At 34.1% G+C, this 25,113-nt stretch overlaps 1 protein-coding gene across 1 annotated transcript in view; it reads left to right on the plus strand.

Annotated features, from left to right (window-relative positions):
• Positions 1–2,547: 2,547 nt before the first annotated feature.
• LOC141560361 (ceruloplasmin-like) overlaps positions 2,548–25,113 on the plus strand; it is a 42,200-nt gene continuing 19,634 nt past the window's right edge. Inside the window, exons 1-9 of the mRNA XM_074298364.1 lie at positions 2,548–2,705; positions 3,727–3,977; positions 7,103–7,315; positions 8,352–8,525; positions 9,573–9,827; positions 16,321–16,489; positions 22,175–22,314; positions 23,289–23,423; positions 23,858–24,069. Of these exons, the coding sequence (XP_074154465.1) occupies positions 2,548–2,705; positions 3,727–3,977; positions 7,103–7,315; positions 8,352–8,525; positions 9,573–9,827; positions 16,321–16,489; positions 22,175–22,314; positions 23,289–23,423; positions 23,858–24,069 (1,707 nt within the window). The remainder of the gene's footprint in view (positions 2,706–3,726; positions 3,978–7,102; positions 7,316–8,351; positions 8,526–9,572; positions 9,828–16,320; positions 16,490–22,174; positions 22,315–23,288; positions 23,424–23,857; positions 24,070–25,113) is intronic.

Genomic DNA, 25,113 nt, shown 5'->3' on the forward strand with positions numbered 1-25,113 from the left:
TTTAAAAAATCAAGATTCCTATTCATGTGACTAGAGACAGTAATTTTAGTCTCTGATCCAGTTTCTTCATCTATAAAATATGGGTGCCACTTTTAGGGTTGTCACAAAGAGATTACTTTGCAAACAATAAAATGCTAGAGAAAAAGCAGATCCTACTATTAATAAAGTATAGAAGGGTAATCTAGAAACACAGATATACAATACTCACATTGATTGATAATTATGTTCATTAGTAATTAATTTGTTGGTTAATGGTGATGAAATTATATAAATCTGCACCCTTCATTTTTTCTTTGATTTTTCTGATTTCAGAAAAGAAAGATGGGCTCCAAGTTTCCCTTTAAGGTACTTGGAAAAAGATATGAAGGTCAAGTATAATGACAGTCAGCTCAAGTAAATATTACTATATCCTGAAGCTAGATATCAAGGATATGTATTCATAAGCAAATAATATAGAGATGGACTGAAAACTCACTGAAGTCTTGTCTTCCAGGAAGCAGGAAGCAAAGGGTCAAAAAATATATCTAGAATAATGTCCATATTCGGATGCCTTGCAATATCATTGAAAATTGTTTAAAAAATTGATTTCCTAAAGAAACAGTTGATTTGCCTAGACAACAAGTGAGGTAAACAAAAATGTAGCTGATTAATCAGAAATAGTATTGAAAACCATTGAGTTCTTTCAAAGTTGAGGATTCAAAAGTATGTCACCGTACCTGTTACTCTCTTAATGTACAAATGTCTGAAAGCTGCAGGGTATTTTTTATTGATCCAATACACATTGATCAAATGTGGCACTAGTAGGATCAAAAGTTCAGGATTTCAATCTGGAAGGGACATTGGAAATCATCTTGTTTTATAGATCAGGAAAATGAGTCCCAGAAGCATATACAATCCCACTGATAAACAAAAACAAGATTTGAATTCTGGTCTTCTTAAAGTGTGTGAGAATCACAGTACATAGATTGAAATAATTCAAGTAGAATTCTTGTACTCACAAAAGACTTTATTACACCAAAATGGTAGGCTAGCCTCTAAAGGAAATCTAGCAACTAGAGAAAATTTAAGGAGGTTTTATCACGTGGATGTTTCAACAAGGGAAAAATTGAGTTGTTTCCTGATAGAGGCTACCCAAAAATGCCATCATCACTGAAAACTGAACAAAGACTTCTGGGACATCCAGTGTTTTTCTTCCACCAGTTTTTCAATCTAATTCCTGATAGGTGAGGCATCTTTAGTCAAATAAACATTGGATTTGGAGGCAAAAGTCCAGAAATTAAATCCTGACCGCCTTTTTTAATCTCTGGAAAGTAGCTTAAATTCTGTCTCAGTTCTGGATACATGCAAAGGATTTTTCCTAGCTTTAAAGCATCATTTTAAAGTCATTTTTAATTATCCAAATGAGAGATTTATAAGACATAACCACTGGGATCTCTTTACAAGAATACCTTAATATTCAGGTTGGAGGCCAAAAGCTTTCTCCAGGGTAAGCTTTTGGCCTCCAACCTGAATATTAAGGTATTCTTGTAAATCTTAAGGCACTATATAACTTTTGACTATTATTATTATCAATTAGTATTTATTAAGTACTTATTATGTACTTAATCAGATATAAATTATACATATGCAATTATGTAAAATATTTCCACATTAGTCATTTGGTACAAGAAGACTTGAATAAAAAAAAAAAGAAAAAAGAAAGTGAAAAATAGAATGTTCAATCTATATTTAATCAATATAATCTAGAGAAAGAAGGTACCTCTAGAGGTAGATAATATACTTCATCATTAATTTTTTGAGATTGTCTTGGATTATTGTATTGCTGAGAATAGTTAAATAGTTGACAATTTTTCATTGAACAATATTGCTGTTTTCCTGGTTCTGTTCACTTCACTATGCATCAGTTCATGTAAGTCCAAGTTTTTCTGAAATCATCTTTTAGCACAATAATATCCCATTTCAACCATATATCACGGCTTGTTTAGCCATTGACTAATTGGCAGACATTTCTTTGATGTCCAATTCTTAATTACCACAAAAAAAGCTAATCTTAATTTTTTGGGGTACAAATAACTTCTTTTCCCTTTTTGGAGGATGTCTTTGGGATATACATCTAATAGTGGCATTGCTGGATCAAAGTAAAGACAAGTCTAAAAATTTAGCCTGATATTTAAGGCCTTCTTCATTCTAACTCCAGTCTTCATTTTTAATAGAAGAAAATATATTTAAGTATTTACAATGTGCCAAGCACTGTGCCATGCCTTTGAGCATAGTTCCAAACGGCCCTCCAGAATGGTTGGTTCATGAACTGGCAACCTTGAGCGGATAATTGTGCAACATTCTAGTTGGGTTATACAGCATTCCATTTGGCCAATAAGCATTAAATAAATCTTAATGAGACCTGCATCTGTGTGAATGAAGACGGGAGGTGATCTTACACAATTTGACTGTATGTAAATGGATCCCAGGAAAGCAAAGAAGTTCTGACTTATAAAAGGAAGATGAGCAGGACTATGTTATTTATTTCTTAAGGCTCCAGTCTAGGACATGACAGGACTTTTGCTGTATACCTTTTTGTTGATTTTTGCCAATTTTCCAAGCTGGGCAAAAGAAAGACATTATTATGTTGGCATTAGGGAAGGGACCTGGAACTATGCTCCCACTGGCAAAAATATAGTCAATGGAAAAAAGATTTCGGAGGACAAGTAAGTAGTGTTCAAACTTTTCTTGAAAATGTTAGTGTCCATATAATGAGCTGATAGGTAATTATTAATGGATAATATACTGATAATGACTTTCTTTGGATTAACTCTTTAAGAATAAATTCATTGTCAGGAATGGACAAATATAAATATGTTTGCATAGAATATATGCATGCACACATACATGTACTTATACAGAACAAATTTAACATGCAAGAACATTTCTGCTTTCATTTCTTTAGGAATCTTAGTATAGCAAAAAGAGCATTGATGCTGGAATCAAAGAATCTGATTTCAAATCCTTCCTTTGACAACTTATTATTACCCCTGTGACTATGAACAAATCACTTTCCTTTACTGGACCTCAGTTTCTCCTTTAAACTGAAAGTTTTAAGCTTTAAAAACTTAAAAATATACTATTATTTCCTGGGATATCCTGTATATTATTTTGAGAAGAAGTTTGTCATCTTTATCAGACAGTTAAAGGGTCCATGAAAGAGAAAAGGTTAAGAAGACCTGCTTTAGTATAGTCTCAGTGATATCTACTCAGGTACTTAAGTTGTCCTTTTAAACAGATGCTACAATTCTGTGTTTTGATGAATATTGTCAGTGTGTAATTTTTAATCTCTTCCAGCCCTGAATTTATGATCCATAGTAATTAATTAAATGACTAAAGAATACTGAAAGTGCTATACAATTTCATGACATGGCTCAATACAAAGCTTAGGGGAGGTTTTTACAACTAAAATGCTGTATGAATTGATTACATGATACCTCATAGTAAAATAAGCTAGCTGAGACTCTCCTAGTTTTTTCTTTTCCCCCCAACTCATTTCATCTTATTCTTTTTAAGTTTGGCATTTTGCTAGTTAAACTTTCTTTTCTCCTTTAAATCCCATTTAAGCTATAAATCTCCTGATTTCCAATTCCAACCAACTTGAACATTTTCTTTCCAATTAATTGGTAGTCAATTTATCTAAATATTCAATAACAATGTTTCAGAGTTGTCTTTTTATTTCTCCAGAGAGCTTCGTTCCTTTATTTATCTACAAAGAGATGCTCACAGGATAGGATCAACTTATAAGAAAGCCATGTATGTTCAGTATACGGATGAAAGTTTTCAAAAAGAAGTGAAAAAACCCTCATGGCTGGGGTTTTTGGGTCCTATCATGAAAGGAGAAGTTGGGGATGTATTGGTAATTCATATGAAAAATTTTGCCTCAAGACCCTTCAGTATGCATCCCCATGGAGCAACCTATACCAAGGAAAATGAAGGTACAATGCATTTCCTTCCAAGACTGAATATAATTTAAAAAACTACAACTGTTTCAATATATTAAAAGCTGTGAAAATCTTTCACTTTCCAACCACAATTTTATTTTAAAGGAAAGAATTGAAATAGAGTATTTGTTTGGCCATTGAATGAAATATTCCACAATTTTATGATGTGATTTAGCAAAAAAAATGAACTAGGCATTTATGGACAGCACTAAACATAATGCTGAGGAAAGGTGATTATAGATTATCCATAATGATGAATCCTTTTCTTTGACGTTTACTCTCTAGATGGTCTCCTTTCAATTTCTTATCTTACTTGAAAAGATATGTGAGATTATTGACAAGGAAAACATCATTTTCTTCACTTATAGAAAGCCAGGCCTAAAAAGAGAAAGGAGGGATACTCCGAGGTCTCAGTCAAAAATATTTTAGCATTATTATGGATAGAGTGAGCTTTTCTTCTTTAAAAAAAATTTCCTAAGAGAGTTTATAGATGAATGCGGGAGAAAGCAACATTTTCTTGGTTTATTGCTTCTCTAGACTTTTATGGCTAAATTTGACAGACTAGACTAGAATGAAAAAAAGCAGAAATCAGAACAAACAAATAAGTCTTTATGCAGTTAGGGGAAAAAGTTTAAAAGAAAAAAAAGAAAGTAATAGGGAGACATGGCAACTATTTGATTAAGTTAAGTGGCAGGATCAGATATATGCTGAAGGCATGTAATTTGAGCAGCAAATGGGTTTGAGAGTGAATAGATTTGCTGCACTTGAGTTTCAAATAAACTTTTAACCAAAGTTCTCTGCCTTGAAATCCAGGACTTTGAGATGTTATGATTGGTTTTCCTTATCTACCCTAAAAGACAAGGATAACGTGAAAGGTAGTATGATATATTGGGATACTGGGCTAAGAGTCAGGAGACTAAACTCTATATTTTGTATACCAAAGCTGTGTGGTCTTGGATGCTGACCTTTTCTGAGGCTCAGTTTTCTCATCTGTAAGGTGGGGATACTAATATTTGCACTATCTACTACATACGTTGTAAGAATTGAATGAGAATGCATAAAAAGAACCTTGCAAATCTTAGATGTCAACTTTATTTATATTATTTTTAATTATGCCAATAATATGAATATCAGCTCTTATTATGAGGATGTAATTCTAGAAAACACCAGTCACAGGATCTCCCTTCAACAACCCCTGTAGATAAGACTAAGGGATTCTCCAAAATGTTAAGTGGTCTATCCATAACTAGCAAGTGGTAGAAATAGAACCACAGGGAAGGCAGCTCCTTATATTTTTATACCCTTCACAACTCCCAGATGCAACTACACTGGCTTATTTGTAGTTCTTCAAACACCATGTGCCCCCAGAATGTCTTTGCATGTTTCCCCTAATGCCTAGAATACTCTTCCCCCCCTCACCTCTGCATTTTAGTTTCCCTAGCTTCCTTCAAAAATTAGTTCAAATTCCACCTTCTGCAAGAGGTCTTCCTCAATCCCCTTCCCTCTTAATGCCTTCCTTTTTCAGATTTTGTCTCATATGCTCTCTTTAGAATTTGTACATACTTGGCCATTTTTATAATGTCTACTGAGGTCATTGAAAGTAAGGACTTTTGTTTGTAGTTGTTGTCTTGCTTTCTTTGAATCGCTATGAGCACTTCATAAATGATGAATGCTTAATAAATGCTTGCTGGCCAACTGACTTTTATTGATAGATTGAATGTCTGTCCAGAGAAAATCTATAGAATGAGATATAAATTGGGATGTTGTGCATGAAAAAAATATGTCTGTTAGCTAGAACATAGACTGAATGAATGTTTTATAATTTAGAAAGGCAGGCTATAGCCCAAGTGAGAAGCTGAGGAGTTTGTGTCTGTCTATTCTGGAGGGAAGATGTAATTAGCTAAGCTAATATTTCTATTTATATATTTCCATATACATAAATATACATTACATATATTTATGGCTTATATTTATATATAAAATATAACAAACTAAAAATTATCTTGAGTAGGTGAAACTGAGAAGGGGCAGTTAGGCCGATAGAAGGAGAATCAAGAGAAAGCAGGAAGCTAAAAACTTAAAGCAGAATGCTAAAAACTTAAAGCAGAAAGAGTATGCTGAAAAGAAAGATAATCAATAGTATCAGATGCTGCAGAGTGGACAAACAGAAACAGAACTGAAAAAGGTCATTATAATCGGCAATTAAAATATTATCAGTAACTTTAAAGATCATTTCAGTTGCATGATGAGGCTGGAAACTATACTGCAGAGGTGTGTGTGTGTGTGTGTGTGTGTGTGTGTGTGTGTGTGTGACAGAGACAGAGAGAGTAAATTGAGAGGAGAGAGAGAGAGAGAGAGAGAGAGAGAGAGAGAGAGAGAGAGAGAGAGACAGAGAGACAGAGAGACAGAGAGACAGAGAGAGACAGAGAGAGACAGAGAGAGACAGAGAGAGACAGAGAGAGACAGAGAGAGATGTATGGGGGCAAATGAGAGCAGAGGCAATTTGCTTGAGAAGTAGAGAATAATTTGGACCAAGGATCCACATAAAGGGGTTTGCCTTGGCAAGGAGAAGTGCTACCATTTTATATAAGATCAAAGTGAAGGAGGAGAGAAGTCAGGGAAATCTCCTGAACCACGTCCTCTTCTCTTCTTGGAATGTCTACTCAGTTCAAGTGCCACCTCCTGCAGGAGGCCATTCATCTTTTGTATTTATTTTGGGTATATTTTTGGCTTGTATTTTGATATTTCCTTTAAGAGAATGTAAGTTTTTTGAGAGTGAAGACTGTTAAATTTTTCCAGCACCTGGCCACATGCTCCATGTAGTAGGAACTTCATAAATGCCTTTTCATTAATTATGTGACCTTTGCCACCTCTATGGCATCACCTCACTGAACTTCATTTTTCTCCTTTCTAAAAAAATAAAAAAGCTGAACTAGATGGCCTCTAAGGCGGCTTCCAGCTCAGAGCATTTCAGAGCAATCATGAAAGCAAAATACATCATAAAAGTTATTTTTCCTCAATAAGGCTAAATTAGTCTCTGTCACGGTTCAGTAGAGAAAGCTTGATTCTCCTTCAAATGTGAACTTTCAATGAATGCTGTTCCTTGGGTGTCTTCCTAGGTGCTCTGTATCCTGACAACACCTTGGGATTACAGAAGAAAGATGATGGAGTGAAACCTGGCCAGAACTATACTTACTATTGGTCCATAACCCCAGAGCAAGGGCCTGCGGATGGGGACCACAATTGTGTGACTAGAATTTATCACTCACATTTCGATACTGTGAAGGATGTGGCTTCGGGGCTTGTGGGACCCCTGATAACTTGTAAGAAAGGTAAGCCATTCTCTTAAAGTCTCAAGTGATAAAAATATGGTCCAGTGACATATAAGTTGAGATAGGAGGGAAGCATGAGTTGAATACAGAACAAAAGATTTTTTGAAGTGGAGAAAAGGAAAAATGGGCAACCTATTCTGAATAGTTGGGAATTTCTTGTTAAATTAGGAAGTGAAGTAATTTGCCCAGAACAAGGAAGCATTGGTTCATATTTGGACCTCTGTGACTTTGTGCCTTTTGCCTTATTCCTCGATTTCTGTGGTCCAATCAGAGGTCTTTAAAATCAAATGATGGAGAATTTTCATCAGAGGAGATATGTCAAATAAATAAAGAAGCAAGAGTTTCTCGAGTATTCATAAGAGCAGAATTTATGGGACTGAACATAAAATCCAAATGAGGCAGGGTGTAAACTGTAGTAAAAGCATGGATTGGGACATCCATTGGGACTTCCAATGGGATAGCAATGATAAAGAGGAATAGCTTGAGTAGTTGTGAAAGAATGGAAATGTTTGTTTTATTCCATAAATTTGTATGTATATATATATATATATATACACACACACATATATATATTTATAAATATATATGTGCATACACATTTATGTATACATATATGTATATACATATATTGATATATATGTATACACATATATCTATACATACACATATGTGTATATATATACATACATGAACCATACATAAATACATAAAACATATTTTTAATAGAAGAGGTGTCAAAGAGAGTATGCTTGGAATGAAATAACAAAGCTTCAGATTTTAAAGGAATTAATAAGGACTCCCAAGTAGCAGCTGATCAAGAGAGGAAATGAGCATGACTTTTATAAGTATAATATTTGAAAGAATGATTTTCTTAAGTGGAATATATCCGAATAAAGACATGTAATTCCAAAGCTTCCTATTGCACTTTTCAGTTTGCCACAACTGCAATTTAAAATGAATTTAATTTAAAAAATAGGGAACTACATTATATTAATGCTAAACAGAAAATGAAATAATTTATTATCTTTTATTACAGGGTCCCTGAATGGGGATGTTGAAAAAGGTATTGATCACTCGTTTGTTGTGATGTTTAGTGAAATAAATGAAAACGACAGCTGGTACCTGGATGAAAATATCAATACCTACTGTTATGAACCTGACAAGGTTGATAAAACTGATCTAGAATTCATAGAGAGCAACAGAATGCATTGTAAGTGAAGTGCCATTGACATTGCCCATCTACTTTCTCAAATCTGAAAGCCAGAACCCTAAAGATTGTATCTTTCTTTACTCCTGCTCTCTCCAACATCAGTGTGGAAAAGTCCATAGCAAATGGACTTTGAGGCTTGAGTTTCACTAGAAAGAAGCAAAGTTTTCATACACCATAGATTTAGAGCTAGATTGTAAAAACCAGATAGTCTAATTCCATAATTTTTCAGATGAAAAAACCAAGTCCCTGAGAACTTGAGTGAATTAGAAAGGATCCCACAGATAGTGCATGAGAGAGGGAAGGATTTTCATTTTTGGTTGGTTTGGTAATGTCAATGACTAATTTCCCTTTGGCTACACATACAATTAAAAAACATCCATCAAAAAAAGGCACAAGCGATTGATACATAAAACCGAGCACTCACTAATTAATGCCAAAAGCATCCAATAAATATTTTGTAACAGATAAAATGAGACACACAAAATCCTCCTTATGTGGAGTGTTTTTCCCTAGTGACAGTAAAGCTATTTAAAAATCTAAGAAGTCAAGCAAAATCTCAACCAGGGAGTTCAAATTCCAGTCTCCTGTGTGACTTAAGACGAATATTTCAGTCTTCCCTGGTCTACTGTTCTTCTTTTCCTCCTACCCAGACAACCTGAATTCTCACCTAGTAATCCTAACATCTTTCTTCTCCCCAACTCATCCCTTCATATTTTTCTTCCCACTCTCAATTTCTGTCTTCTTAATCCTCCTTATATTTTTCCCCTTCCCTTATCCTCTTCCATCTTCTTGGGTTTTCCCCTTCAATGTCTGTGGGTCTTACTTTTTCTTGGAACCCTAATTTGGGAAGAGCAGAAACTGGAGCCCTAGGTCTATCCTGGGTTACGCTGGTGAAAATTAAGTGTGTTTTGCTCTGGGTAGTCCTAATTCCATCCCCTTCACATACCACCACTTGTATGTCCCACCCATCCTCTTCCTCTCTCTCCATGATTCCTGGGTGATATTTACCATAATAATATATATGGATGTTTTTATTTTCCCCCATAGCAATGAATGGATTCATGTTTGGAAACATGCCAGGAATCACCATGTGCATGGAGGACAAAGTGAAATGGTATTTTTTTGGAATGGGTGATGTGATTGATAAACACTCCATCTTTCTTCATGGTCAGTCTTTGATCTATTTGGGTCACCGAATAGATACTCTGAGCCTTTTCTCTGCTTCAATGGTTGATGTCCTTATGGTGGCAAAATCTGTTGGAGAATGGATGCTTAGCTGTCAAATTAACAAGCATGTGGATGGTAAGAAGTTACTACCTTATCAAAAATTATAAATATAGCATTTATCAACTAAAACAAACACTCAACATTTCATACAAAAACTTTTAAAAATTGTATACAGAACTGTAAATTTCTTTTACTGAAGATATGTATATATACACATGTATATATACATACAGAAACATATGTGCATTTGTATGCATATAGATACACACAGAGCTAGATTCCAATTATTGCCAATAATGAATTCTGTGAAATGGTATTCTAATTTTTACAATTCAAAGTTATAATTATGTAAAAAGACTTGGTTCCAGCTAATGGAAAAATGATACAGGAATTTTAAAAATTGACCACCTCCTAGGATTTGTAATCTGTATTAATTGGGATCTAGCTGCATGACTTCAAAAAACACCTTGTCTGTTTCTGTGTCTTTGTCATTTTTTTCTTCTGGATATTTCTCTGGATTTTGTTGCTTATGATTCCTATGATTTCATTGTGCTCATATTTTACAGAAATTTTAGATAGAAAATGTCCAAGAACAAGCTGCCATTGGGTCATTCTTTTTTTTATATTGAATGTTTTTAGGTTATTGCTTTAATTTTTGTTCAGTCATGTCCAGCTTTTCATGATCCTGTGGGCCAATTGTCCATGGGTTTTCTTGGCAAATATCCTGGGATGTTTTGCCATCTCTCCTTTGATTTTAGGCAGGAATTAAGTGATTTGTCCAAGATCACACAGCTAGTAAATGTCTGAGATCAGTTCCTGTAGGCTCACAGGAAGTATCTTTAAGATTAATATGTGAAAGACATGATACATATGTTTTTGTTTCCATATATTTCTTCATCTAGATGCACATGCTTTCAAAGTTTTTCATATTCATTTGCAGGCTAGTAGTATTTTGTATGGAGACATCTATGTAGATAGTTGTCGACAGTGTACATATTGTTTTAATTATATTTTCTTAACTCTATTTGTTGTTCAGTTATTAAGTCATTTTGGCTCTTTGTGACCCCATGGATGCCAGGACCTTCTATTCTCCACTATCTCCCAAATCTATTCAAACTCATTTTCATGGCTTCCATGATGCCATCTATCAGTCTCATCCTCAGTCATCCCCTTTTCCTTTTTTCTTTTAATTTTTTCCAACATCAGTCTTTTTCAATGAATTCTATTTATTCATTATGTGGTTGAAGTATTTAAACTTCAACTTCAGTATTTTACTTTTAATTTAAAATTTTTTTTAGTATTTGACTTTTTAAAGATAGTCTGAATTAATTTCTTTAAGCATTGACTGATTTCATCTCTTTGTTGTAAAAGGTTCTCTTAAAAGTCTTTCTCCAGTACCACTATTGGAAATGGATGATTCTGTAGTGCTCAGCTTCTCTTTAGAGTCCAACTCTCCCAGCCATACATTGTTACTGGAAAAACATAGCTTTGATTGTGGGAATCTTTGTCAGCAATATGATGTTTCTGCTTTTTAGTATGTTGTCCAGATTTGTCATAGCTCTCCTTCCAAGGAGTAAGCATTTTTAATTTTATGGTTGTGGTTGCCATCTACAGTGAGTTTTCAATCCAAGAACATAAAATCTGACATTGCTTCCATTTTTTTCTTCTTCTACTTATTAAGAAATGATGGGACTAGTGGCATGATATTTGTATGTGTGTGTGTTGTGAATATATGTGTATGTATGTATGTATGTAAATTCAAGCCAACTTTTACATTTTCCTTTTTCACTTTTATGAAGATGTTTCTTAATTTTTCTTCATTTTCTGGCATCAGTTATTTCAAGTGCACATCTGAGATTGTTGATATTTTTCTTAGAAACCTTAATTTCAGCTTTTAATTTGTCCATGATGGCATTTTGCATGAAGTACTCTACATATAAGTTAACTGTGTTTGAACCAATCATGCTGAGTTCTAACAGTTGCTTCTTTAATTGTATACAGGTTTCTTAGGAGACAAATAAAATGGTCTGGTACTCCTATCTCTTTGAGAACTTTTCACATTTTATTGTGATACACACAGTTAAAGGTTTTAGAGTAGTCAACGAAACAAAACTAGTTGTCTTCCTGTAACTCCTTTGCTTTCTCCACAATCCAGCAAATGTTGACAATTTGGTCTCTAGTTTCTCTGCCTTTCTTAAAAAGTAGACTAAATTTCTGAAAATTCCCCATTCATATATTGCTGAAACCTAGCTTGCAGACTCTTTAAGCATAATTTTGTAGACATGTTAGATGAGAACAATTGCTTGCTAGTTTGAATGTTTTTGGAACTGTCCTTTAGGATTGGGGCATAAACTGCTCTTTTTCAATGCAATGGACACTGTTGAGTTTTCCAAATTTGCTGGCATATTGAAGGCAATATTATAACAACATCATCTTTTAAGGTTTTAAATAGCTCAGTTGTATTTCAGTCTCCTCCATTAGCCTTATTGTTAGCAATGCTTCTTATGGCTCACTTGATTTCATTTTCCCGGATGTCTGGTTCTATATAATTTTCAGTAATATTAAGATTTTTTTCATACAATTCTTTTACATATTATTGTTACATATTTCTTAATTGCTTCTATTATATCACTACCATTTTTGTCTTTTATCTCATCCATATTTCCATAAAATGTTCCCTTGATATCTCTTTCTTGAAGAAATCTCTCATCTTTTCCATTCTATTATTTTCTTCTATTTCTCTGTATAGCTCATTTAAGAAAATTGTCTAATGTTTCCTTGTTATTATCCAGAATGTTGCATTCATTTGAGTGTATCTTTCCCTTTCTCCTTTCTCTTTTGCTTTCTTTCTTTCCTCAGTTATTTGTAAAGCCCCACCAAGCAGCCATTTTGCTTTCTCATTCTTTTTCTCTGTAATGTTTTTGTTGCTGCCTCATGTACAATATTCCAACTCTCTGTCCATCGTTCTTTGGGTACTCTACCAAATCCCTTAAATCTATCCACACTTCCCTTCATATTCATAAGGGATGTTATTTAGGTAATATACATATATGGTGTTATGGCTTTACCTAATTTCTTCAATTTGAGCCCAAATTTTGCAACAAGAAGCTTATGATCACAGTCAGGTCCAGGTCTTGTTTTTACTGACTATATGGAACGTCTCCACCATTGGCTGCAAAGGATATAATTAAACTGACTTGGATATTGCCTATCTGGTGAAGTCTGTGTTTAGCCTTTTGAATTGTTGAAAAAAGAGTGATTGCTATGGCCAGTGAATTATCTTGACAAAGCTCTATTAGTTTTTTCTCTGCTTCATTTTGTACTTCAAGGTCAAACTTGCCTGTTTTTTGATTTCCTACTTTAGCATTCTGATCCCTCATGATGAATGTAACAGGGTGCTACTTCTAGGAAATGTGTAGATCTTCATAGAATCAATCAACTTTGGCCTCTTAGTCTCAGTGGTTGGAATATAGACTCATTATTATGATGTTGAATGGTATGTCTTGGATTCAAACAGATATCATTTGGTCCTTTTTGAGATTAAACCCCGATATTGCCTTTCTCATCCTTTTATTAACCTATGTGGGATATTATTCCATTTCTTCTGAATGATTTTTGGCCAGAGGGGTATATCTAATAAGCAACTGAATTAAATTCACCTGTTTTCATCCATTTATATTCACTGACACCCAAGATGTCAATGTTTAATCTTTTCATCTCCTGTTTTATTGCATCCAATTTACATTGATTTATAGATCTTGCATTCTAAATCCTTATGCAATATTGATCTTTACAGCTTCATTTTGTCACCAGATATATTCACAGATGAATTTCCTTTTGGCTTTCACCCAGCTGTTTCATGCTTTCTGGAGCTACTTGTAAATAAATCTCCTGTGCATTTCCGCAGTATCATATTGGACATCATCTGATCTCAATGTCACATCTCTTTTATCATTTTAATACTATCCATGAGATATTCTTGAGAAAAGATACTGGCGTAATTTGCCATTTTCTCCCTTCAGTATATCATCTCTTCATTGTTACCTGTCCATCTTGTTTAACCCAGCATGGCCTATCTCATAGCTTCATTGAGCTATGCAATCCCTTCCACCACAACAAGACAGTGATCTAGGTTCTTAACTCTTCCTATAAATCTTTCATATATCTTCATATTGTTCCTATTTGATAGTTCTTATTAATCAATAATATTTTATTCCATCCATTTGCCAGGTTTTTTTTCAACCATTCTCTCAGTCATTGCTGGAAATGTAGATTATGTCCAATTTAAAAATTAATATAAATGATGCTGTGCTGTTTTCTTATTGTACAGATTTCTTTTTTTCCTCTGTTAATGTCAGCCATATGGAATATTGGTAGCAGGATCATCAGGGAATACTGTAAAATAGTTTTGTAGCTCATCATATGGTGCAATGTTGCCTTTCAAAAGATTACCCCAACTTGCATCTTATTCAATGTACATAATAACTTCTTTTGCTGCAGTCAGAAAAATAGTAATTTTATTATTTTAACCACCATGATAATTTGATAGGTAAAAGGTATTATCTGAAGAATTGTTTTAATTTGAGATTATCTATTAAAGAGTTTGAACATTTTGCAGATGGTTATTGTTTAGGCTCCTTCTTTAGTGAATCATCTGTTCATATCTTTTCATCACTTACCTCTTGAAAAATGATTCTTCTTTTTATAAATATGAATCCATCTTATAAAAACACATACATATATGCATTTGTGTAAACATATGTATATATACACATATATGTGTATACACACATATACACACCATATTAAAATATATTTTTGTCAGAAGCATTTATGGTAAAATTTTCTCCTTGATTTGTTTCTTTACTTTTTTATTCTATATGTATTGTTTTAATTTATTTTATTGTTTTATTGTTTTAATTTATGTGTGTGTGTGTGTAGGAAACTCTTTGTTTTCTTATGTTCAAATGATCCTCTTTTATCTTTATAATTTTTGGTTTTAGATAGATATGACTTTTTGCAATAGGCATATCATTCCTTTTCTTCAACATTTTGATGGAACTTTTGTACTTAGATTATTGGTTCTTTTAAAATTCATTGTAATATGGATAAGATTTGTCTTCTTCCATTTGTTGCTGTAAACATTCTTAATAATTGGTATTGAGTGAGAAATGAGAAATCTTTTCTCTAAACTTTTTTGATCTTATTATTATAAAAAAATAATTTATTTGATAACTGTGTCTAATTCTCTATAATAAAACCAATCCCACTAGTCTATTTTTATTTTTGTAAAAACAATTTATAAAGTTATAAAGATATATCCTTTATCAATTTGATGAGTTTACCAGGAAGTCCACATCTCTTCACATACAGGGTAGCCACTTTGTACTAGACTACTCAACTGATCTTAGGAACTATTCTAATTAATACCTTCTGTGTTTTGTGTCTTATCTAGTGGCAGATAATTTTATATCTAGCTCTTTAATTTAATTTTAATGCTAATTTTAAAATTTAATTCCATTATTGTACTTGATCCATTTTGCTAGGTATTAAAAAAACAACTCCACTCTTGGAAAATTTCATTTTTTTGTCTCCTGCATGTTTGCCCCAGTTTCTTTTAACTCATCTTATTTTTTCATCACCTTTATTGTCTAATCATTAATGACCATCCATTGGAATTTCTGTCTCCTGACAAAGACACTTCAAACCTCAAATGGAATCTCAAATCACACTGTAAAAGTTAGGAGTTCCTAATATAGAGCATTTTTATTTTTCGTTTGGAAACTTTGGTTTACTCATTTCTTTGAGGGTTTTTTAAATTCTTAGTTTTAGGATTTCAATAGTTTTTCTTGCTTTTTGATATTTCTATTTTTGATTTTGATAGGGAGATTGAGAAAAATAAGTTACGTTATGATCTCTCATTTCAATGTATTCCCAGGACTTTAAGAAATTCTTTTATATACAGTAAAATCACAGAACTTCAGAATATTCCATATTAAGACTTATTTAAGAAAATGCAAAATGTTTTACAGAAGAGACAATAAAGGACCCAGAGATGACTTAGTCTTTTGTAGATGAGGAAACCAAAGCTCAACAATGTTAAGGGACCTGCTCAAAGTCATAACAATAGGAGTAGAATCAATCCTAAAACTTTGACCTTTCATCCCCCACTCCAACTCCCTTCTAATTATAATATCATGCATCTCTTTTTAATTATTTAACTAAAATTGCAATTTGGGTCAAATTGATTACCTAAAGAAATCAATCTAATTTTCAAGTCTTTGCTACCACAAAAAGTGTTGCTGTGAATATTTTCTATATATGAAAGTTTTGTTTCTGTCATTCATCTTCTTAGAGGATATAGATGCTCAGTAGTAAAATCACTGAGGCAAAAAAGTTCAGAGGAAAAAAAAGTTTTAACACCAGTTGTTTTAGATATATTTCCATGTGTAGTCCCCCAAAACACTGATCCCCCAAATTTCTCAGAAGCAAAGAGGAGCAGACATGAGAAATTTAAAAAAAATTGTTGCTTTAATGAAATAAATCATCAGAACTTTCTCTTTTCCAGCTGGGATGCAGGCCTATTTCAAGATAAATGATTGCAAAAAGCCCTCAAATGATCATGTTAATGGAAAAAAAGTTAGGCACTATTACATTGCTGCTGAGGAAGTGCTTTGGAATTATGCTCCATCTGGTATTAACTATTTTACAGGGAAAAGTTTAACAGCTCCTGGAAGGTAAGGACTCATTGTTCAAAAAACTTAGGGTAAAATCTCAAACATGAATGAAGTAATGACATTTAATAATCCTAAAATATGTCCATTTTCTAAACATAAGTTGGCAGAGGAAAAAAATAAATTGTGTGTGGTGTGAGCCAAAACTGGGGCTTTTAGAAGATTGTAAACTCAATATGACCCTAACATAACAGTCCAAAAGAAACTAACCCTATCCTAGATTGCCCAAAGAATGGTCATATCCATAATTTTTTCTGTTATATTCTGTCCTTGTAATGTCTGTAGTATTTTGCTGAGTTGAGGTGCCATATTTAAGAAAGGTCATGAATGAACCACATTATGGATACATATGGATGATCAGAATGGTCAGCTGGTTAGAGAACATATCATATAAGGCTGAATTTAACGAAATGGAATATTTAACATAAGAGACAGCAACAAAATTTTATTTTTTAATTTTTTTGTTTCTTTTTTTTTATTATACTTTTTATTTACAAGACATATGCATGGCTAATTTTTCAGCACTGACAATTGCAAAACCTTCTGTTCCAACTTTTCCCCTTCTTCCCCCCACCTCCTCCCCCAGATGTCAGGTTGACCAATACATTGCAACAAAACTTTATTAAGCTTTTTCTATATGCCAGACATTGTGGTAAATACTGAGGATACCAGTATAAGTGAAAAAAAATAGTGCTTGTTTATATTTATCCAGGAGTTTATATTTTAGGGGAGAAGACAAGACAAAAAGATTTTAAAAAGCAGTGGGAAAGAGCAAAGGTACCCACACAGAAACACTGTAGCAAAGTTCAGAAAACACAGTGGGATAGAAATTAATATGGCTGGCCTGGATCCAACTCCAAAGTGGACACCCATAATAAAGGAACTCACCAATAGGGCCAAGATGGAAGAGATACGTTTCAGGGTAATAAGACCCTAAGAGCTAAGACAAGTTCCAGAGTAAAAAGGCAGTAAATTTATTTATATTTATGTATCTGAAGGCTAGTCATATGGAAAAGGAATCTGTTTTGTCATTTTTGGCCTGAAAATTCAGAATTTTTTTTTTACTTTTTTAATGCTTTTATTTATAACATATACAAAATGGAAAAAAATAAGAAAATGGAAAAAGAAAACAAGAGAGAAAAAAACCACTTACCATGTGCATAGCAGAGCATAAGAGAAGATTGAAAATATGTAACAAGTTTCCATTTCAAGAAAACACATGTAATAATAGAATACATTGTATTCATAACTGTTCATCTTTTCTTTGTTTGCTTGTAGATTTTCATTTGTTCTGACATACACTTTATTCTTTCTTTCTCTTTCCTCCCCTCCAGCTTCCCCAAGCAAGCTACAGTTAAGCACAGAGATATTTATGTATACATACATATATATATATATATGTATGTACTCATATACATATACAGATTTACTTATATTCATACACAAATACACATCCATACATATACATCTGAGAAAAGACTAATATAGCTGATATGTAATGTAGATTTCTCTCTTGATTGAATTTAACTTTGACTTTGAGATCAATGATTACTACCCCTACCGTTTAAAAAATAAATTCCACTCTTGATCATTGTTATTATATTTATGTATTAATCTTATTTCCCATCCCTGCTAATTCTTTTACTTTACTTCTATACACTAGCTTGTCTTGCTATTATTAACTTCTTCCCACTCTACCCATCCCTCAAAAATCCTCCTTATTCTCTCCCCCGCATCCTTTTTCTCCCTCTTTATCCCATTCCCATTAATCTATACATTTTTATTTTACTCCTGTTGATCTACACACCCTTCTATACTCCATCTTATTCTATTTCTTCCATCTCTTTTTTCTTTATAAATTTTGGATTTTAAAAAGCTTGTAAATTTTTGTCTTTGATCTGGTGATTTAGAAATTTAGCACTGATATTCCTGTAGGTTCTTCTTGTAGGATCTCTTTCAGGTGATGATTGGCACATTTTTTCTATTTTTACTTTCCCCTCTTATTCTATAACTACAGGACAACTTTTGTATTATTGTATCCAGATTCTTTTATTTTTTTGGTCATAGCTTTCGGGTAGTTGAATTATTCTTATATTTTCTCTTCTTGATCTGTTCTCCAGATCTGTTGTTTTATGAGATGTCTCTCTCGTCTATATTTTTCATCCATTATATTTTGTTTTATTATTTCTTAGTCTCATAACTTCACTGACTTCCTCTTCTCCAATTCTCATCTTCAAAAAGTCATTTTCTTCCTAAAGACTCTACATCTCCTTTTCTAATTGGTTGAGTTTTTCATAATCTTCTTGTTTTTCTTAGATTGTTCTTGTTGTTTGTTTCAGCTTTTCCTCTCATTTGACTTTTAAAAGTCTTTTTTGAGTTCTATGGATTCTTTTTGGGCAAGTAAACATTTAACATTACTCTTTGGAGTAGAAGAAGATTTTTTCTTCAATATTCTCTTCTGAAAATGATCTCTTTTAGTCTTCTTTATTCCCTGAGTAATTTTCTATAGTTAGTTTCTTTCTCTTTTCTGGCTTTTTTTAAAATAAGGATTTATTAGTGTGATCACCCCTTGTTCTGGGATGGGGAGAGGGGAGGAGGGATGGTGCTGCCTCTGGTCCTTCTTCAGTTCTCTGCTCTAACCTGGAGCCCCAAACCAAGAACTCCACCTTCCAGTAGGTGTCCATAGGCAGCAGCATCCCTGCCCTACTGCTTCTGCATTCACAGGGCATTTTTTCTCACCCAGGACCAAGTCTCAGCAGCACAGCTTACTCTGGTGGTCTTTGTCAGCAAAGAGTGCTTCAATCTTCCCCAGCTCAGACACTGACCTCTCCATACTCTAAGAAATGGAAACTCCTGTGGCTAACCTAATTCCTGTGGTCTCAACCCAGCTAACCCCTAGTTTGCAACTTGTTATTTCAGCAGAACCAGCCTGGAGGTGTTTATCTTTTGTGTGACCAAATTTCCAGCCTGGTATCTTTCTTTGGATCTTCTCTGTTTGCCCCTGGAAGATTATTCTCCTCCAACTCCTGTTTGTCTTTAGCTGCTCTATGGTTACCCTGAGGCAAGTTTTATTGTTTGTGGGGAACATCTGGAGAGCTTGGCATTTTCTGACCAATTCCGCCATTTCCCCAGCATACTCTCGAGGTCAGCAATGAGTCTTACATAGAAATGGTAGAGAGGAAGCTTTTAGTTCACTGTAAGGAAAAGCATCCTATCAGTTTAAAACAAGAGGTGTATCTCCTTTCTAAAGATCTTGAAGCAAAACTTCTGCATGACCAATTGTGGGAATTTTGTGGAAATCATTCCTAAGCAAGTAGGGGTTAGCCTAAATGACCTTTGAACTCCTTTTCAAATTTGAGATTCTATGATATCGTCATTGTCATCATCTAAAATTTATATAATACTTTATGATTTGTAAAACATTTTACAAATATTTAATTTCATCTTCATAACAACCTTGGGAAGCAAGTAATTTTCTTATTGCCATGTTATAGATAAAGAAACCGAGTGTGAAGAAAGTGGAATGGCTCATTCTTGGTCACACAGATAGTGAGTGCGTAAAGATAAATTAATTCCTGCACCCAACCTAAAGTAAAATGATATTTAAATTTCTGAGAGTTTGAGTTGGCTTTATAAGCACTCATTAATTTCAAGATGAGACCAACTCAGACTTTGTCCACCTCCTCAGCAGCATTCTTAGAAAAAGTCAACATTCTCATGTATCAAGTCATAGGTTCTAGGGGATGAGCCCCCATCAGTGTTTCCTATTAACAATCAGCCAATAGTTAAAATTAGTTCTTATCAAAAGCATTTATAAAGGCAGCATAGAGAAAATATTGTTATTATTGTGTTTTTTAAGGTAAGTTGTGGCTATATTTCACACCAATGGTAGGGGTGGTAGAGGCATAGAAAAAGACAGAGACAGAGAGACAGAGAAAGAGAGGAGGGAGGGAGATATTCTCTCTTCTCAGAACCTCCTTATAGAAGTAGCATTTTACTAAGCTAATTTATGACTTAGAACTCCCTCAGACTCTTACCTACTTAACTACATAAAGCCCAGATGGGCCCCATCAGTTTTGTGCTCATTAATCACAGTGTTACTTTCCTTGGCTCAATCAGAGAGGTGTTTGTAATTCATAAAAGTTAATGATTCATTATATCATCATATGTGGCTATATCCTGTGACTTTATCAACTGAACTGAAAGGATGGAATCAAATTCTCCCTCCTTTATACTAAAAATACATGAGTGTTAAGTAGAGTATTAAATCTAGAAATTATTTCAATCATATCCATGAAATTTTAATATATCAATGATTTCTTGTTCTTAGGCTCAAAACTCAAGAGCTAGGCATATTAAAATATAAACAATTGATTGAATTCATTTAACATTATTTAGCATCTACTTCATACAAAGACATATTATGCAAGAGGATTGGGAGATAAAAAGATAAATTTGCCACAAATTTGGCAAACAGATCCTGTTTTTTAGATGTGAGCTCACAATGTGAGACTCGGCAAGAAGTTTCAGTTTAGTAGAGGGGAAGATATAGTCACGTATAATTGAAAAATATGAGCAAGTATGATAAGTACAAATGAGAGGTCCAGAGGTCCCTTTCCCTCTTGTAGTATTATTATAAAATATGCATTATTAGAATTATATACCTTGTTGGTGGATTTTTCTTATAATTTTTATTAGTTAAGATATTCTTACTTCTGAATTTACCTATAATTCTTCTGAATTTAAAATTTCATAAGATTCTATATTTCTTGTCTTGCCCTTCCCAGGATCCTAAGACCCTATCATATTGTCAACCCAGAGGCATTCTAGTTGACAAAACCCATTCCTCATACAGCTCTGGGTTTTGATGATTTTTTGGATGACCTTCCAGAAGTGGCAGTGGCCTTCTCCTGACATCCCCTTACCACATCCCCAGTCCTGGGCATCCTGGAACTTATTTGGGTAACTCAGTTACCCAGAGAGCTTGGGTGAGATGGGATTTGTTCTGATGAGACAGAAGAGTACCAAACCATCCATCATGTCTCTATGACCTCCAAATCCCAGACCCCATCATATTATTTATTAATGTAACCAGCCACCCTGTTATGGCACCCTTAAGACATCCAAGCTTTTCTATCTACCATGTAGTGAACTTTTTTCTCTCTCTTTAATTAGAATATGAATTCCTGGAGATAGGGGTAGGAGAGGGCTGTATCCATTTTTTCTATTTGTATTCCCAGTTCTTAGCACAATATCTGACTCATGGATTTTCATTTATTCATCATTAATTCACTCATTTTCAAATTATGGAAGTCCAGTGTAATATTAAATCAGATGATGGTATAGCATTTAGATTCCTTAGAGATAATTTAATACAACTCCCTTTGATGAGGAGAATGAAAATCTTTTTAAAACATATACACTAACATCTCTGCATGCAGTGAATTTAAAATAAAATTTGGTTAACTATTAAAAAAAAGGTTTGGCATTTTTTTACAATCTGATGTAGTTTGCAAACAAGGGCTAAATTTGCAAATAAACAAATTAATTGAATGAACAAATAAATAAATTAATTAAATGAATGAATGAATGAACAAATACAAGGAATTAGGCAAGATATGCATCATTTTTTGAATCTTCTTCTGATTCTGCAGTTTGAAATTGTCATTTTCTACTATTTCTGCACAGTGAGTCAGCTCCCTTCTTTGTTCGAGGACCCACCAGAATTGGAGGAAGCTACGTAAAGTTGCATTATCAAGCTTACACAGATGATTCCTTCCTGAAAAAGAAAACAAGACTCCCTGAAGAAAGACATCTTGGACTTTTGGGTAAAATTAGGGCACTTTGAGGGTTTGGAGGAGAGGGGTACAAACCTGGAATATTATTGATATCAGGAAATTCTATTGAGAAAACTCACTCTGTCAAAACATATTGATTACTGTTCATCAACTTCCAATTTTACAAAGTTACCTAGGACACCGAGAGATCAAGGGTCTACACATAGCCAGAATTTTTTTTTTTTTTTAAACTTATTTAATAAACAAGTGTCCAAAATAAGTTAGCAGGAGACCAAAACCTTGATGAAATGAACTAGTAATTTAGGTATATGGACTAATCTGGAGAGTTTTGGGGCAATTTAATCATTTTATTAGCAAGGTCAATAGATTATTAAAAAAAATGGTCATTTGGCTATCTCTTTAGACCGAAGACTTTATCAAGGAAAAAGGTAGATGTGTCTCTTCCTCCTGATACATCTGATGCAATCTTGTGGCTCTGGTCCATTCTTCAGCTCAGGTTACTTGTAGAAGTTTCTCTTCTTTTTTGTCCATCTTGTAACCTTTTTGAATCTGGACTTTTAGGTTGAGGAGAGTCAAAATCTTAAAAAGATTCTCAGGAAAGGGCCTCTGTCTAGGTGAAGAACCATAGAGGAGAGAGCTGTTTCCAGACTTTGTCTCTGTATCTTTTCCTCCAAATTGCCTTAGGTGGGCATCATATATTAAAAAGTTGGAGAGTTGGAGAGACATAGTATGTGGAGAATTTAATCTCCTTGCTTAATAATCCAGCCAAAGTAGTAGTAAAAGGAAGTTCATTTTGTCTCTCTTAGACCAAAGATGACATAGCCAGAATTTTACCAGACACAAGTCTTGAGCTTACATGTTCTTAAACAGCTCTCTATCTGCAAGGCTGTATCGCTTCTTGAAATTGGAAAAAAAAATAATGATCACACACAGAATCAGTCATCATCAGGCACCACAATCTACAGGAGCTGTAGATTAAGAACTTATTTTCTGCTTGTCTCTAGGCCCCATCATTAAGACAGAAGTGGGGGATACTGTTCGGGTTGCTTTCCTCAACAGAGCCAGTCATCCCCTCAGCATTCAGCCACACTGTGTCCGGCTCACCAAGAGCAACGAAGGATCACACTACATGACTCTCAGTGGAGGTGAGCAGCCATGGCGACCGTAGCAGCCACTTGACAAAGATCTGTTGAACTGAGTTGAGCATCCCAGTAGATCAGGCAAGGTAAATAAAGTGGGAAAAGTCCTGGACCAGGAGAGAGAGAAAGAGAAAGAGAGAGAAATAGACAGACAGACAGACAGACAGACAGAAAGGACCTTAACTTGACTCCTGGTTCTATCCCTTAATCTCTTTGTAATCTTTGGCATGTCACCCTTTCTAGACTTTGTTTTCCTAGTTTGTAAAATGATCAATTTAAACTGAATGGCCTCTGAAGTCCCTTTCAGTTTTGATCTTTATAATTAGAGCAAGAAAATGAACTTAAACCTAAAATGTTACATTCTATTCTTCAAGAGCCCTGGCTTCTAGAGATATAGCTCCTAGATCCCTCTTAAATCATCTATTTCTTCCCAGGTACACCTCCACCTTCTTCAAGTATAAAACCTGGGGAAAATTTTACCTATGAATGGACTGTTCCAGAAACTGTGGGTCCCACCTCTGCTGATCCAACTTGCTTGACATGCATCTACTACTCTGCCCTGGACCTGGTCAGAGAAGTCACCAGTGGGATGTCAGGGCCTCTTATTGTGTGTAGGAAAGGAAGTCTTCGTGCAGATGGCAGACAGGTAAGATAAATACTTGCACGCTCATCCTCACCATCTGATGTAGGCTCAAATTCTCATTTCACACGGCACATTCGATATTTCAAGATGAAATTATTTTGTTTAAAGTATTGAGGTGTAAAATATTTTATTTTTTATTAAAGCTTTCTATTTCCAAAACATATGCATGGATAATTTTCAACACTGATCTTGAATAGCCTTGTGCTCCAAATTTTCCCCTTCTTCCCCCCACCCCATACCCTAGATGGCAAATAATCCAATATATGTCATACATGTTAAAATATGTTAAATGCAGCATATGATGATATATTTGCATAATTATCTTGCTGCACAAGAAAGATCAGATCAAAAAGGAAAAAAAAAACAAAAAAAAAAAAAAAACAAAAAGAGTGAGAATGTTATGTTATGATCCACACTCAGTTCCCACAGTCGAGATGTAAAATATTTTAAAGGATCAGTATTCAAGAAAGGAGAACAATGTGGCAAAATGGATGGAGAAATGGTCTGAGAATCAGGAAGAATTGAGTTTTCATACAAAATGTTAGTGTAACCTTGAACAAATAAATCTGTCTCTATCTGTTTGTCCATCTGTCTACTTGTTGTCTGTCCATTTATCCATCGATCCATCTATGTATGTATGTAAGTATGTATCTATCTATCTATCTACCTATCTACTTGTCTGTGCATCTATGCATCCATCTATCTTTTCATCTATCTGTTCACTCTGCCTACTTGTCTGCCTATCTACCCCATTCCATCTATCTATTCATCTATCCATCCATCCATCTATGTATTTTTTATTTCATCCTCTCTTCTTCCTTCCTTCATTTCTTCTTTTGTTTCTTTTTACCTGTTGATTGATCTATCTACCTATTTTCCACCTGTTTTTCTTTCTTCTTTCCTTCCTTACTTTCTCCTTCCTTTCTTCCTTTCTTCCTTCCTCCTTTTCTTTTTTTCTTCCTTTCTTTCTACCTGTTTATCTATCTTATTGTCTATCTACTCATTTATCTGTCTAGCTTTCTGTCTAGCCATCTATCTATCCAGAGA

The sequence above is a fragment of the Sminthopsis crassicaudata genome, chromosome 3, assembly GCF_048593235.1.
Source record: "Sminthopsis crassicaudata isolate SCR6 chromosome 3, ASM4859323v1, whole genome shotgun sequence".
In the NCBI taxonomy this organism is placed as follows: Eukaryota; Metazoa; Chordata; class Mammalia; order Dasyuromorphia; family Dasyuridae; genus Sminthopsis; species Sminthopsis crassicaudata.